The 14,579-nt window shown below is 36.2% G+C and overlaps 1 protein-coding gene across 1 annotated transcript in view; it reads right to left on the bottom strand.

Moving 5' to 3' along the window:
• Positions 1–14,579, bottom strand: part of LOC144444417 (uncharacterized) — a 237,286-nt gene that overhangs the window by 147,637 nt on the left and 75,070 nt on the right. Inside the window, exons 28-36 of the mRNA XM_078133829.1 lie at positions 14,317–14,364; positions 13,091–13,262; positions 12,465–12,618; positions 11,418–11,578; positions 9,192–9,365; positions 8,806–8,820; positions 6,014–6,223; positions 3,145–3,280; positions 66–209 (exon numbers count right to left, since the gene is read on the bottom strand). Coding sequence (XP_077989955.1) covers positions 66–209; positions 3,145–3,280; positions 6,014–6,223; positions 8,806–8,820; positions 9,192–9,365; positions 11,418–11,578; positions 12,465–12,618; positions 13,091–13,262; positions 14,317–14,364 — 1,214 coding nt within the window. The remainder of the gene's footprint in view (positions 1–65; positions 210–3,144; positions 3,281–6,013; positions 6,224–8,805; positions 8,821–9,191; positions 9,366–11,417; positions 11,579–12,464; positions 12,619–13,090; positions 13,263–14,316; positions 14,365–14,579) is intronic.

The raw sequence follows: 14,579 nt of genomic DNA, 5'->3' as shown, positions 1-14,579 counted from the left end.
CCCCCCTCTGAATTGAGTGTGGGGACTAACTTACATTAATTCAATAATTCAGTGTTTTGACTTACCATTACAAATGATATGCAACACATCTTCCAAAGAAAGGAAGTAAAATCTTGGAAACTTTTGTCGTCTTCTCTCCAAGTGATGTAATAAACTCTTCCAACATTGTTCAAGATGTGTATTCATTTTCTCTAATGCGCCAAGTATTCCTGGTGTGTAGACACATAAAATATTCAAAATATTGTTCAGGATGTATGAGATACATCATCAGTATTTTTATACTCATAACTCATCTAACCAGGGACAACAGGGCAATGCTAGTGATGGATAAAATTCCCTACTGAGTATGTATCATTTTTGTTTTACTGCAAGGAAAAATATTGATTTATCCGAAAAATAAGTTATGTTGAGTGGTTTCATAATCTATGTATGAGAAAACATGCAGGTTTTGACTTTGCCGTTACTTGATTCAACATGCAGATTTTGACTTTGGCGTTACTTGATTCAACATGCAGATTTTGACTTTGGCGTTACTTGATTCAACATGCAGGTTTTGACTTTGGCGTTACTTGATTCAACATGCAGATTTTGACTTTGGCGTTACTTGATTCAACATGCAGATTTTGACTTTGGCGTTACTTGATTCAACATGCAGGTTTTGACTTTGTGATTACATGATTCAACATGCAGATTTTGACTTTGTGATTACTTGATTCAACATGCAGATTTTGACTTTGGCGTTACTTGATTCAACATGCAGATTTTGACTTTGGCGTTACTTGATTCAACATGCAGATTTTGACTTTGGCGTTACTTGATTCAACATGCAGGTTTTGACTTTGGTGTTACTTGATTCAACATGCAGATTTTGACTTTGGCGTTACTTGACTCAACATGCAGGTTTTGACTTTGGTGTTACTTGATTCAACAAGCAGGTTTTGACTTTTTGGCGTTACTTGATTCAACATGCAGATTTTGACTTTGGTGTTACTTGATTCAACATGCAGATTTTGACTTTGGCGTTACTTGATTCAACATGCAGGTTTTGACTTTGGTGTTACTTGATTCAACATGCAGGTTTTGACTTTGGTGTTACTTGATTCAACATGCAGATTTTGACTTTGGTGTTACTTGATTCAACATGCAGGTTTTGACTTTGGCGTTACTTGATTCAACATGCAGGTTTTGACTTTGGCGTTACTTGATTCAACATGCAGGTTTTGACTTTGGCGTTACTTGATTCAACATGCAGGTTTTGACTTTGGCGTTACTTGATTCAACATGCAGATTTTGACTTTGGCGTTACTTGATTCAACATGCAGGTTTTGACTTTGGTGTTACTTGATTCAACATGCAGGTTTTGACTTTGGCGTTACTTGATTCAACATGCAGGTTTTGACTTTGGCGTTACTTGATTCAACATGCAGGTTTTGACTTTGGCGTTACTTGATTCAACATGCAGGTTTTGACTTTGGTGTTACTTGATTCAACATGCAGATTTTGACTTTGTGATTACTCTAACAGTCTTTAATAAGTTTTATTACTTCCATAGTACTTTAACAGTCTTTAATAAGTTTTATTACTTCCATAGTACTTTAACAGTCTTTAATAAGTTTTGTTACTTCCATAGTACTCTAACAGTCTTTAATAAGTTTTGTTACTTCCATAGTACTCTAACAGTCTTTAATAAGTTTTATTACTTCCATAGTACTCTAACAGTCTTTAATAAGTTTTATTACTTCCATAGTACTCTAACAGTCTTTATAAGTTTTATTACTTCCATAGTACTTTAACAGTCTTTAATAAGTTTTATTACTTCCATAGTACTTTAACAGTCTTTAATAAGTTTTGTTACTTCCATAGTACTCTAACAGTCTTTAATAAGTTTTGTTACTTCCATAGTACTCTAACAGTCTTTAATAAGTTTTATTACTTCCATAGTACTCTAACAGTCTTTATAATAATAAGTTTTATTACTTCCATAGTACTCTAACAGTCTTTATAATAATAAGTTTTATTACTTCCATAGTACTTTAACAGTCTTTAATAAGTTTTATTACTTCCATAGTACTCTAACAGTCTTTAATAAGTTTTATTACTTCCATAGTGCTCTAACAGTCTTTAATAAGTTTTATTACTTCCATAGTACTCTAACAGTCTTTAATAAGTTTTATTACTTCCATAGTACTTTAACAGTCTTTAATAAGTTTTATTACTTCCATAGTACTCTAACAGTCTTTAATAAGTTTTATTACTTCCATAGTACTCTAACAGTCTTTAATAAGTTTTATTACTTCCATAGTACTCTAACAGTCTTTAATAAGTTTTATTACTTCCATAGTACTCTAACATTCTTTATAATAATAAGTTTTATTACTTCCATAGTACTCTAACAGTCTTTAATAAGTTTTATTACTTCCATAGTACTCTAACAGTCTTTATAAGTTTTATTACTTCCATAGTACTTTAACAGTCTTTAATAAGTTTTATTACTTCCATAGTACTCTAACAGTCTTTAATAAGTTTTATTACTTCCATAGTACTCTAACAGTCTTTAATAAGTTTTGTTACTTCCATAGTACTCTAACAGTCTTTAATAAGTTTTGTTACTTCCATAGTACTCTAACAGTCTTTATAATAATAAGTTTTATTACTTCCATAGTACTTTAACACTCTTTATAATAATAAGTTTTGTTACTTCCATAGTACTCTAACAGTCTTTAATAAGTTTTATTACTTCCATAGTACTCTAACAGTCTTTAATAAGTTTTGTTACTTCCATAGTACTCTAACAGTCTTTAATAAGTTTTGTTACTTCCATAGTACTCTATTTAGTATGCAGTCTTAATTAGTTGATTTCATTGATATGCAAATTTCACTAATTTACATGAACAGATTTCACTCAATAACTAATCAGGTCTAGCCATTATCCCAAACATCATATTACCAAATTTCAGTATAACTGAGCCTGCTATTAAGAAAATGATGAACAGGCAGACAGACAGACAGACAGACAGACAGACACACATACATACACACACACACACACACACACACACACACACACACACAGACTGCCATTTCAATAACACCCCTTAAGGGAGGTAAAAAGACAAGTTTATCCTGAATTCAATTCAATCTTACCTTTTCTTTGGCAGCATTGTAAGACATTAGGGTTCTTTTCTGTGGCTCTCATTAACAATCTAAAATCTCTATTTGCAGAGTTAAATAACTTGGCTTCTTGTGACAGAGTGGCTCTAACATCAGCCCCAGAAAAGACCTAATAATAGAATACATTGCCGTGACTGTAGCATAGAATGACAACAACAATAGTACCAATGGCACTGCAGCACAACTGTACAGTTTTTACAAATGTTTACCCACATGCTGATCCATGCTAGGTATAGGTGTTCATTTGCTGAATGACTACGCAGTTGCCTATCCAACCATGCTGCTATCTTTGCAATATACACGATCATTTGTCATTATCTCACACCCACTATCCATCTATCTACTCTCACACCCTACTATCCATCTATCTACTCTCACACCCTACTATCCATCTATCTACTCTCACACCCTACTATCCATTTATCTACTCTCACACCCTCCTATCCATCTATCTACTCTCACACCCTCCTATCCATCTATCCACTCTCACATCCTACTATCCATCTATCTACTCTCACACCCTACTATCCATCTATCTACTCTCACACCCTACTATCTATCCATCCACTCTCACACCCTCCAATCCATCCATCTACTCTCACACCCTACTATCCATCTATCTACTCTCACACCCTACTATCCATCTATCTACTCTCACACCCTACTATCCATCTATCTACTCTCACACCCTACTATCCATCTATCTACTCTCACACCCTACTATCCATCTATCCACTCTCACATCCTACTATCCATCTATCCACTCTCACACCCTACTATCCATTTATCTACACTCACACCCTACTATCCATCTATCTACTCTCACACCCTACTATCCATCTATCTACTCTCACACCCTACTATCCATCTATCTACTCTCACACCCTCCTATCTATCCATCCACTCTCACACCCTACTATCCATCTATCCACTCTCACACCCTACTATCCATTTATCCACTCTCACACCCTCCTATCTATCCATCCACTCTCACACCCTACTATCCATCTATCCACTCTCACACCCTACTATCCATCTATCTACTCTCACACCCTACTATCCATCTATCTACTCTCACACCCTACTATCCATCTATCCACTCTCACATCCTACTATCCATCTATCCACTCTCACACCCTACTATCCATTTATCTACTCTCACACCCTACTATCCATCTATCTACTCTCACACCCTACTATCCATCTATCTACTCTCACACCCTACTATCCATCTATCTACTCTCACACCCTACTATCCATCTATCTACTCTCACACCCTACTATCCATCTATCTACTCTCACACCCTACTATCCATCTATCTACTCTCACACCCTACTATCCATCTATCTACTCTCACACCCTACTATCCATCTATCCACTCTCACATCCTACTATCCATCTATCCACTCTCACACCCTACTATCCATTTATCTACACTCACACCCTACTATCCATCTATCTACTCTCACACCCTACTATCCATCTATCTACTCTCACACCCTACTATCCATCTATCTACTCTCACACCCTCCTATCTATCCATCCACTCTCACACCCTACTATCCATCTATCCACTCTCACACCCTACTATCCATCTATCCACTCTCACACCCTCCTATCTATCCATCCACTCTCACACCCTACTATCCATCTATCCACTCTCACACCCTACTATCCATCTATCTACTCTCACACCCTACTATCCATCTATCTACTCTCACACCCTACTATCCATCTATCTACTCTCACACCCTACTATCCATCTATCTACTCTCACACCCTACTATCCATCTATCTACTCTCACACCCTACTATCCATCTATCCACTCTCACACCCTACTATCCATCTATCCACTCTCACACCCTCCTATCTATCCATCCACTCTCACACCCTACTATCCATCTATCCACTCTCACACCCTACTATCCATATATCTACTCTCACACCCTACTATCCATCTATCTACTCTCACACCCTACTATCCATCTATCTACTCTCACACCCTACTATCCATCTATCTACTCTCACACCCTACTATCCATCTATCTACTCTCACACCCTACTATCCATCTATCTACTCTTACACCCTACTATCCATCTATCTACTCTCACACCCTACTATCCATCTATCTACTCTCACACCCTACTATCCATCTATCTACTCTCATACCCTACTATCCATCTATCTACTCTCACACCCTACTATCCATCTATCTACTCTCACACCCTACTATCCATCTATCTACTCTCACACCCTACTATCCATCTATCTACTCTCACATCCTACTATCCATCTATCTACTCTCACACCCTACTATCCATCTATCTACTCTCACATCCTACTATCCATCTATCCACTCTCACACCCTACTATCCATCTATCTACTCTCACACCCTACTATCCATCTATCTACTCTCACACCCTACTATCCATCTATCCACTCTCACATCCTACTATCCATCTATCCACTCTCACACCCTACTATCCATTTATCTACTCTCACACCCTACTATCCATCTATCTACTCTCACACCCTACTATCCATCTATCTACTCTCACACCCTACTATCCATCTATCTACTCTCACACCCTACTATCCATCTATCTACTCTCACACCCTACTATCCATCTATCCACTCTCACATCCTACAATCCATCTATCCACTCTCACACCCTACTATCCATTTATCTACTCTCACACCCTACTATCCATCTATCTACTCTCACACCCTACTATCCATAATTAACTCTAATACCCTACTATCCATCCATAAACCCATCCATCCATTCTTTCTTTAGTGCATCCTGTTTTTTATTACTGTACATATTTGATACATACTTCTTCAAGTTCAACCCATTTTTCTTGTACTTCTAACCAGACAGCCAGTACAGCTTCTATGGTCTGTAGACGTTTTTGCCATTTAATGACTTCATCCAGGAAGGATCCAGCTACACTACTATTCTGCATAGCTTGTAGAGACACTTGGTGAGTCTCTAACTCTTCAAACACTGGCTCAGTCTCATGAAGAAGGAATAACATTCCAGAATCCTAGGGTTACAAAAACATTGAAATATAGTCAGTCAGTAAATATCACCCTGTACAGACTATTGTCATGTATGTTGTCAGTCAGTAAATATCACCCTGTACAGACTATTGTCATGTATGTTGTCAGTCAGTAAATATCACCCTGTACAGACTATTGTCATGTATGTTGTCAGTCAGTAAATATCACCCTGTACACACTATTGTCATGTATGTTGTCAGTCAGTAAATATCACCCTGTACAGACTATTGTCATGTAGGTTGTAAGTCAGTAAATATCACCCTGTACAGACTATTGACATGTAGGTTGTTAGTCAGTAAATATCACCCTGTACAGACTATTGACATGTAGGTTGTAAGTCAGTAAATATCACCCTGTACAGACTATTGTCATGTAGGTTGTTAGTCAGTAAATATCACCCTGTACAGACTATTGTCATGTAGGTTGTAAGTCAGTAAATATCACCCTGTACAGACTATTGTCATGTAGGTTGTTAGTCAGTAAATATCACCCTGTACAGACTATTGTCATGTAGGTTGTTAGTCAGTAAATATCACCCTGTACAGACTATTGTCATGTAGGTTGTAAGTCAGTAAATATCACCCTGTACAGACTATTGACATGTAGGTTGTAAGTCAGTAAATATCACCCTGTACAGACTATTGTCATGTAGGTTGTTAGTCAGTAAATATCACCCTGTACAGACTATTGTCATGTAGGTTGATAGTCAGTAAATATCACCCTGTACACACTATTGTCATGTAGGTTGTAAGTCAGTAAATATCACCCTGTACAGACTATTGACATGTAGGTTGTAAGTCAGTAAATATCACCCTGTACAGACTATTGTCATGTAGGTTGTAAGTCAGTAAATATCACCCTGTACAGACTATTGTCATGTAGGTTGTTAGTCAGTAAATACCACCCTGTACACACTATTGACATGTAGGTTGTAAGTCAGTAAATATCACCCTGTACAGACTATTGACATGTAGGTTGTAAGTCAGTAAATATCACCCTGTACACACTACTGTCATGTAGGTCGTCAGTCAGTAAATATCACCCTGTACAGACTATTGACATGTAGGTTGTTAGTCAGTAAATATCACCCAGTACAGACTATTGTCATGTAGGTTGTTAGTCAGTAAATATCACCCTGTACAGACTATTGCCATGTAGGTTGTAAGTCAGTAAATATCACCCTGTACAGACTATTGTCATGTAGGTTGTAAGTCAGTAAATATCACCCTGTACAGACTATTGTCATGTAGGTTGTTAGTCAGTAAATATCACCCTGTACACACTATTGTCATGTAGGTTGTAAGTCAGTAAATATCACCCTGTACAGACTATTGACATGTAGGTTGTAAGTCAGTAAATATCACCCTGTACACACTATTGTCATGTAGGTTGTAAGTCAGTAAATATCACCCTGTACACACTATTGTCATGTAGGTTGTAAGTCAGTAAATATCACCCTGTACACACTATTGTCATGTAGGTTGTAAGTCAGTAAATATCACCCTGTACAGACTATTGACATGTAGGTTGTAAGTCAGTAAATATCACCCTGTACAGATTATTGTCATGTAGGTTGTTAGTCAGTAAATATCACCCTGTACAGACTATTGTCATGTAGGTTGTAAGTCAGTAAATATCACCCTGTACAGACTATTGTCATGTAGGTTGTAAGTCAGTAAATATCACCCTGTACAGACTATTGTCATGTAGGTTGTTAGTCAGTAAATATCACCCTGTACAGACTATTGTCATGTAGGTTGTAAGTCAGTAAATATCACCCTGTACAGACTATTGACATGTAGGTTGTTAGTCAGTAAATATCACCCTGTACACACTATTGTCATGTAGGTTGTAAGTCAGTAAATATCACCCTGTACAGACTATTGTCATGTAGGTTGTAAGTCAGTAAATATCACCCTGTACAGACTATTGTCATGTAGGTTGTAAGTCAGAATGAAAAATAGAAATGAATTGAAATGTTTACATCACTAACTCATCACTGATAATACATTATAAACTCATGTGTACATGTGTATGTAATTACAACAACAAAGTGAATTAATCAATATAATTTATGACATATAGCCTGAAGTCACTAAGCAATGCACAACATTGGAGAGTAGTGTACAATACTAAACAATTCACAACATTGGAGTGTAAAACACTGAAAAGCAGTGCATAACAGTGACATGTGTACAGCAGTGAATGGTGCATAACATAACAATCCAGCAATAGGGTGAGAGGTGGGTGTAAGAAAGTATAACTATTATTACAATAGCAATTGAAATGTGTTGAATATTAAATTGTTTGGTGTGGAAAATGCATTACACATCACACATGCAGGGTGGGATGGGGTACAATGGGATGCCACATGGTGTATATTCCTGAATCAAAGAGTGGTTGGGTTGGATAAGATATGATAGGATGGTTGGGATAGGTGAGATGAATAATGAGACACAACAAGAACACCATCTGTGCATCAAAGATGACTTGGTAGTGGGTGTTGGTTTTACTAACTATAGTATGGATATATTCCATGGATAGGCATACCAACAGATTTACTTACATTAAGGGAGGTAAGCTATATATACAGTCAGAGGGAAATGGAAAGACACAAATTAAGATTAAAGATTGGAAATGGTTAAAACATTCTAAACTAATGATTGATGTTTAACACAATTGATATGCCAGGTGTTAGTTATATTGTGAGACAATGTCACATCTTGTCAAATAATAACCAAATTCAAATAGTGACAGAATGACAAAGTTCACTCTAAGTGTCATTATCTTTTCTTTGATATTTCAATTCACTTTAATATCAGTTCACACACAAAATAGCAATAACATGTACATTTGTCTCCCATATTTGATATTTTCTTACACAGTAACAACTATCAAACTTTAATGTTTTCATTTCTGTTTTTGATGTAGTCAAGCCATTTTCAAACTTACATCTCCTAAGTTTAGTAGCGATGCTGGTAGTGATGAGACACTTGTTCGTCTGTTTCGACTCTGACCACCAGTAAGACTAGACATGCGACTCTGTGCTCGTCTGCTCACATTTGTACGACTTTTATCTTTATCTGCACCTTCTGCATCACTTATCTCACTCTTAGTTGCAGTGTCCTATAATATATAGACAAAAAATCAACTGACAACATATTGTTAGTGGTACAAGCTGAGTTCATAAGCTTTTTACTCATCAAGTGAAAATACTGACATAAAACCTTGATGTAATTATTCTTATAATGTTAATGTCAATGCATGCCTTCTGTAACATTACAATAGCTGTTATGTTACAAACCTTAGGGTTCATTTCATAGTCAGGGTTTCCTCAACAGTTTTGATACGTGTCATAAATTATGTTATATCGAATCATTTATAAGTTGTATCTTAATATCAGGTTTGAGTTCAGTCAATTGCAAGTGATGGTTAAGTTTGCTTCAGTTTGAGTTCAGTCAATTGCAAGTGATGGTTAAGTTTGCTTCAGTTTGAGTTCAGTCAATTGCAAGTGATGGTTAAGTTTGCTTCAGTTTGAGTTCAGTCAATTGCAAGTGATGGTTAAGTTTGCTTCAGTTTGAGTTCAGTCAATTGCAAGTGATGGTTAAGTGTACTTCAGTTTGGGTTCAGTCAATTGCAAGTGATGGTTAAGTTTGCTTCAGTTTGAGTTCAGTCAATTGCAAGTGATGGTTAAGTTTGCTTCAGTTTGAGTTCAGTCAATTGCAAGTGATGGTTAAGTTTGCTTCAGTTTGAGTTCAGTCAATTGCAAGTGATGGTTAAGTTTGCTTCAGTTTGAGTTCAGTCAATTGCAAGTGATGGTTAAGTGTACTTCAGTTTGAGTTCAGTCAATTGCAAGTGATGGTTAAGTTTGCTTCAGTTTGAGTTCAGTCAATTGCAAGTGATGGTTAAGTTTGCTTCAGTTTGAGTTCAGTCAATTGCAAGTGAGGGTTAAGTTTGCTTCAGTTTGAGTTCAGTCAATTGCAAGTGATGGTTAAGTTTGCTTCAGTTTGAGTTCAGTCAATTGCAAGTGATGGTTAAGTTTGCTTCAGTTTGAGTTCAGTCAATTGCAAGTGATGGTTAAGTGTACTTCAGTTTGAGTTCAGTCAATTGCAAGTGATGGTTAAGTGTACTTCAGTTTGAGTTCAGTCAATTGCAAGTGATGGTTAAGTTTGCTTCAGTTTGAGTTCAGTCAATTGCAAGTGGTGGTTAAGTGTGCTTCAGTTTGAGTTCAGTCAATTGCATGTGATGGTTAAGTGTACTTCAGTTTGAGTTCAGTCAATTGCAAGTGATGGTTAAGTGTGCTTCAGTTTGGGTTCAGTCAATTGCAAGTGATGGTTAAGTGTACTTCAGTTTGAGTTCAGTCAATTGCAAGTGATGGTTAAGTGTACTTCAGTTTGGGTTCAGTCAATTGCATGTGATGGTTAAGTGTACTTCAGTTTGAGTTCAGTCAATTGCAAGTGATGGTTAAGTGTGCTTCAGTTTGGGTTCAGTCAATTGCAAGTGATGGTTAAGTGTGCTTCAGTTTGGGTTCAGTCAATTGCAAGTGATGGTTAAGTGTGACTACAATGTGACTATCTTTTGTACATGCAGTCAAAATTACACCCCTATACTCATGTAAACTCAGCTTGTGCCTCTTTTTACGACAATCATATTTTACATGTGAACTTCACAACTGCATGGTAAAATCTGAAATCAAACTCTGTGCATGCATGTTATTTTTCTAAATAAAAGCAAAGCAAAGCAAAGCGATACATAAGAATGGCATATTATATTTGGATGGTACCCTTCAATGTGTAATGAATATTGTATAGTACATTTACTAAGTCTGGCATTCTAGGTAATCATGATGGATTTTTGTATTAGCGGTTCAAGTGCGACTTTCCCGACTTGGTGAGCCAGCAAGTCAGGTGTCATAAAAATTGTTTGCATCTCTAAAGCTATTTGCAATGTCACTGATAATTGGTCAGTAAAACTGATAACAAGTGATATGACATTAGGGGCTTCACACTTAGATATTGAGCTTAGCTTTGCCTGATGTGTTATGTAATAGTGCTTTATCACATTTGTAAATATTGCCAACAACATTATTCAGTGATAAGAAAGATAAGAAACCCCACTTCCTTAGTTAATGACTGGATTCTGTAATGTGCTGTCATTGTATGTTGTTTTCCTCCCTACCTCTCCTATTGGTCCATTCTCTATTGCCACAGAACTTCTGACATGTGCTCTTAATTCAAAGATTTTACTCAACCAAATCTCTTCATAAGTCTTCAAAGCACTTTCAATGGCCACATCTTTAACAGCTCTTTGTACAATAGACCTCACTTCATCAACGTGATCTGTTAATGAAAATACATCAGGCAAAAAATAAAAGTCTGAATGACAGAAACTAATACTTCAAGTTAACAGCATAGCCGAACAATCCTTTCCTGAAAATAAATACTGTATTTGACAGCACTACACAGTCTTAAACATTGATGACTAGTCAAATAGATATACACAAACATTGATGACTAGTCAAATAGATATACACAAACATTGATGACTAGTCAAATAGATATACACAAACATTGATGACTAGTCAAATAGATATACACAAACATTGATGACTAGTCAAATAGATATACACAAACATTGATAACTAGTCAAATAGATATACACAAACATTGATGACTAGTCAAATAGATATACACAAACATTGATGACTAGTCAAATAGATATACACAAACATTGATGACTAGTCAAATAGATATACATAAACCTAAAAAAGTGTATACATTTCTATATGTACATGTGCGTCTGCCTGTGTCTACCTGTGTCTGCCTGTGTCTACCTGTGTCTACCTGCGTCTACTTGAGTCTACCTGTGTCTACCTCTGTCTGCCTGTGTCCACATGTACCTGCGTCTACCTGTGTCTCGGTGTATTTGGGTAAGTGGTGTGAATATTAAAAACTCCTAAGTGCCTATTCCCTTCAGTGTAAAATATCTCATGAGTACTCATTGCGAAATCATGAATTATTATTTCTGTTGACTCCCATGATGCAATAGCCCATACCAAAGATACCCTGGCCGGCTATATAAAGGCACAAAATCAATTTGATGTTTCTCTGAAATCTCAAGTAATTGTAGGTGATGTAAAAATCATGAAAAGACTCTCCAGAACCCCTAGTTTATCAAAATGTCTCTATTTCCTGGAGTGGTGTTCCCTTTTAAAACCATACTTACTCTGTAGTCCAAGTTCAAGTAACTGTCCCAATGTCATTCTTGTGAGACTGTCATTATCAATCTGTAACATGCCACCAGTAACTCTCACCAACTGTTTCCAATGTCTGGGTCTCATTGCTGGATTACTTAGATCATCTATCAATGGCAAACAGGCCTGTAAATAAGATCCCATATAAATCATTAATAGGTCTGCAAATAATTGTTGGAGATGGTTACAAAACGTAGTAATTTCAGACAAAAGTGTCAGCTTTCATGTAAACAGACATGGCCACGGTGACAGCTTAACCACGGACACATGCTTAACAACCATTGCTGGGTGTATTTGTATATCTCATGAGATCTGCCACAAGATGTAAAATCCCTTATCATAACAATGGGAATTTTCAAATTTTCAATCATAACAATGGAGATTTTTAACACTTACAACATTTTCAACATTTACAACATTAATCTAAACACCAGAGATTTTCAACATTTTCAATCATATTTTGAACTTTGCAAAACTATTCACAACACATAGATCTTGTCATGATATAGAATGGCCTGGGTATGAATAACCTATTTTTTTGTTTGAATGCATAATTCAATTTCAAATAGGTTTATTTGTTGCAAGACTTGATTCTTACCTGTATGACCAGTATAGAATCTTGCATTCCTAGATATACATCCCATAATTGCACCTCATCTGATAAACTATTAACCATATCAAGTTGGTCATCGGTTGCTTCTCTTAGATATTTGGTATTCATCTTTTGCCAACGTTCTCTCTTCCATTCATTTTGCTGATCATCTACAAGTCTATCAAATAACCATGGTAACAACAAATTAAGACATGATTAACAACTCTTCCTAGAAGACACAGTACCCCTCAAGCCCAGGTCAAGGCCATCAAAGGTAAATTTTGTCTCAAAAGAAAGTTTAAACCTGGCAAAATGGTGGTAGACACTTGAACATGGTCTCTACGTATTAATGGTTTTGAGTTATGTGGTAAATCATGAATGTTCACTACAAATATGGTTGCCATTGAGTGAAAAGTGGCATGAGCACCAAAAACAATGCAAGTATATGTTTATCTGGTTCTACATTAGGCCCTGAAAAAAAATTGTTTGGTTCCGGTTACCCAACCCATCTAGTTTTTCACTGCCGACCCTAAACTTTTTTTGACATGTTTGAGAAAAAAATAATAAAATCGTGAAAATTGTGAAGTCTCGTCAGAAATAGTGGACACGGAAACTTACATCAACTAAAAAAAAAGACAATAAAAAACTGTTCTTCCTATCTGTAATGGCTGTACATATGATGGGACGACACCAATAATACAGAGACCATTTGGAAAATACATAACTATCTAACCAAAAGACACACACACACACACCTGTTCTAAAATGGAGTGTAATCAGAATGCACATTTTTTTATTAGGCCTTATCTATAGACTAGACATGAATCAGGTTTAAAAGACATTAGCCACACATATTTGCTACAAAGTGTCTGCAATATGCAAGTAATGGTAATTTTTATGGTCTTCCCTGTAGGTCAAGGTACAGGTCAAAGGTCACTGTCATATGAGAAAACTTGCATGTGATCATGACATGGGGGTAGACACTTGTCCGAGTATTATAGTTTTCGAGTTATGCAGTAAATATTGATTTTTAACTACACATACATGTATGATAGGTCACCTTTGTGCCAGGTTTGAAATAAATTGGATATTGCATGTTTGAGAAAGCACGTATTAGGACGCACAGATGGATCCCATTGCAATAGTTCCTTTTGTGGACTAAAAATTAGAAATATATTTCTAAGCAGTTTTGACAGAAAACCACAACCAACTAACAAAATGGACATTCTTACCTGACAGTTTCCCAAACTTGTTTGAGATTCTTCAATTCATGTCGACATCTGTCAATGACATTACATTATTATGATTAAGACAATTTAAAGCTGACATCATACATTCATTAATTTGAATCTTAACCTTTAACCCTACAATATTTTATAAATGACAGGCTCCTAGGAACATAAATGAAGTGTTTCAATTACTATGCAGTCCTTTGTAATTAACACTTATTTTAGCTATCCTGACTACAAAGATTTTATATCAATAATAATAATAA

This window comes from Glandiceps talaboti, chromosome 13 (genome assembly GCF_964340395.1).
Source record: "Glandiceps talaboti chromosome 13, keGlaTala1.1, whole genome shotgun sequence".
NCBI classification, from domain to species: domain Eukaryota; kingdom Metazoa; phylum Hemichordata; class Enteropneusta; family Spengelidae; genus Glandiceps; species Glandiceps talaboti.
This window is presented reverse-complemented; position numbering and strand designations above follow the sequence as displayed.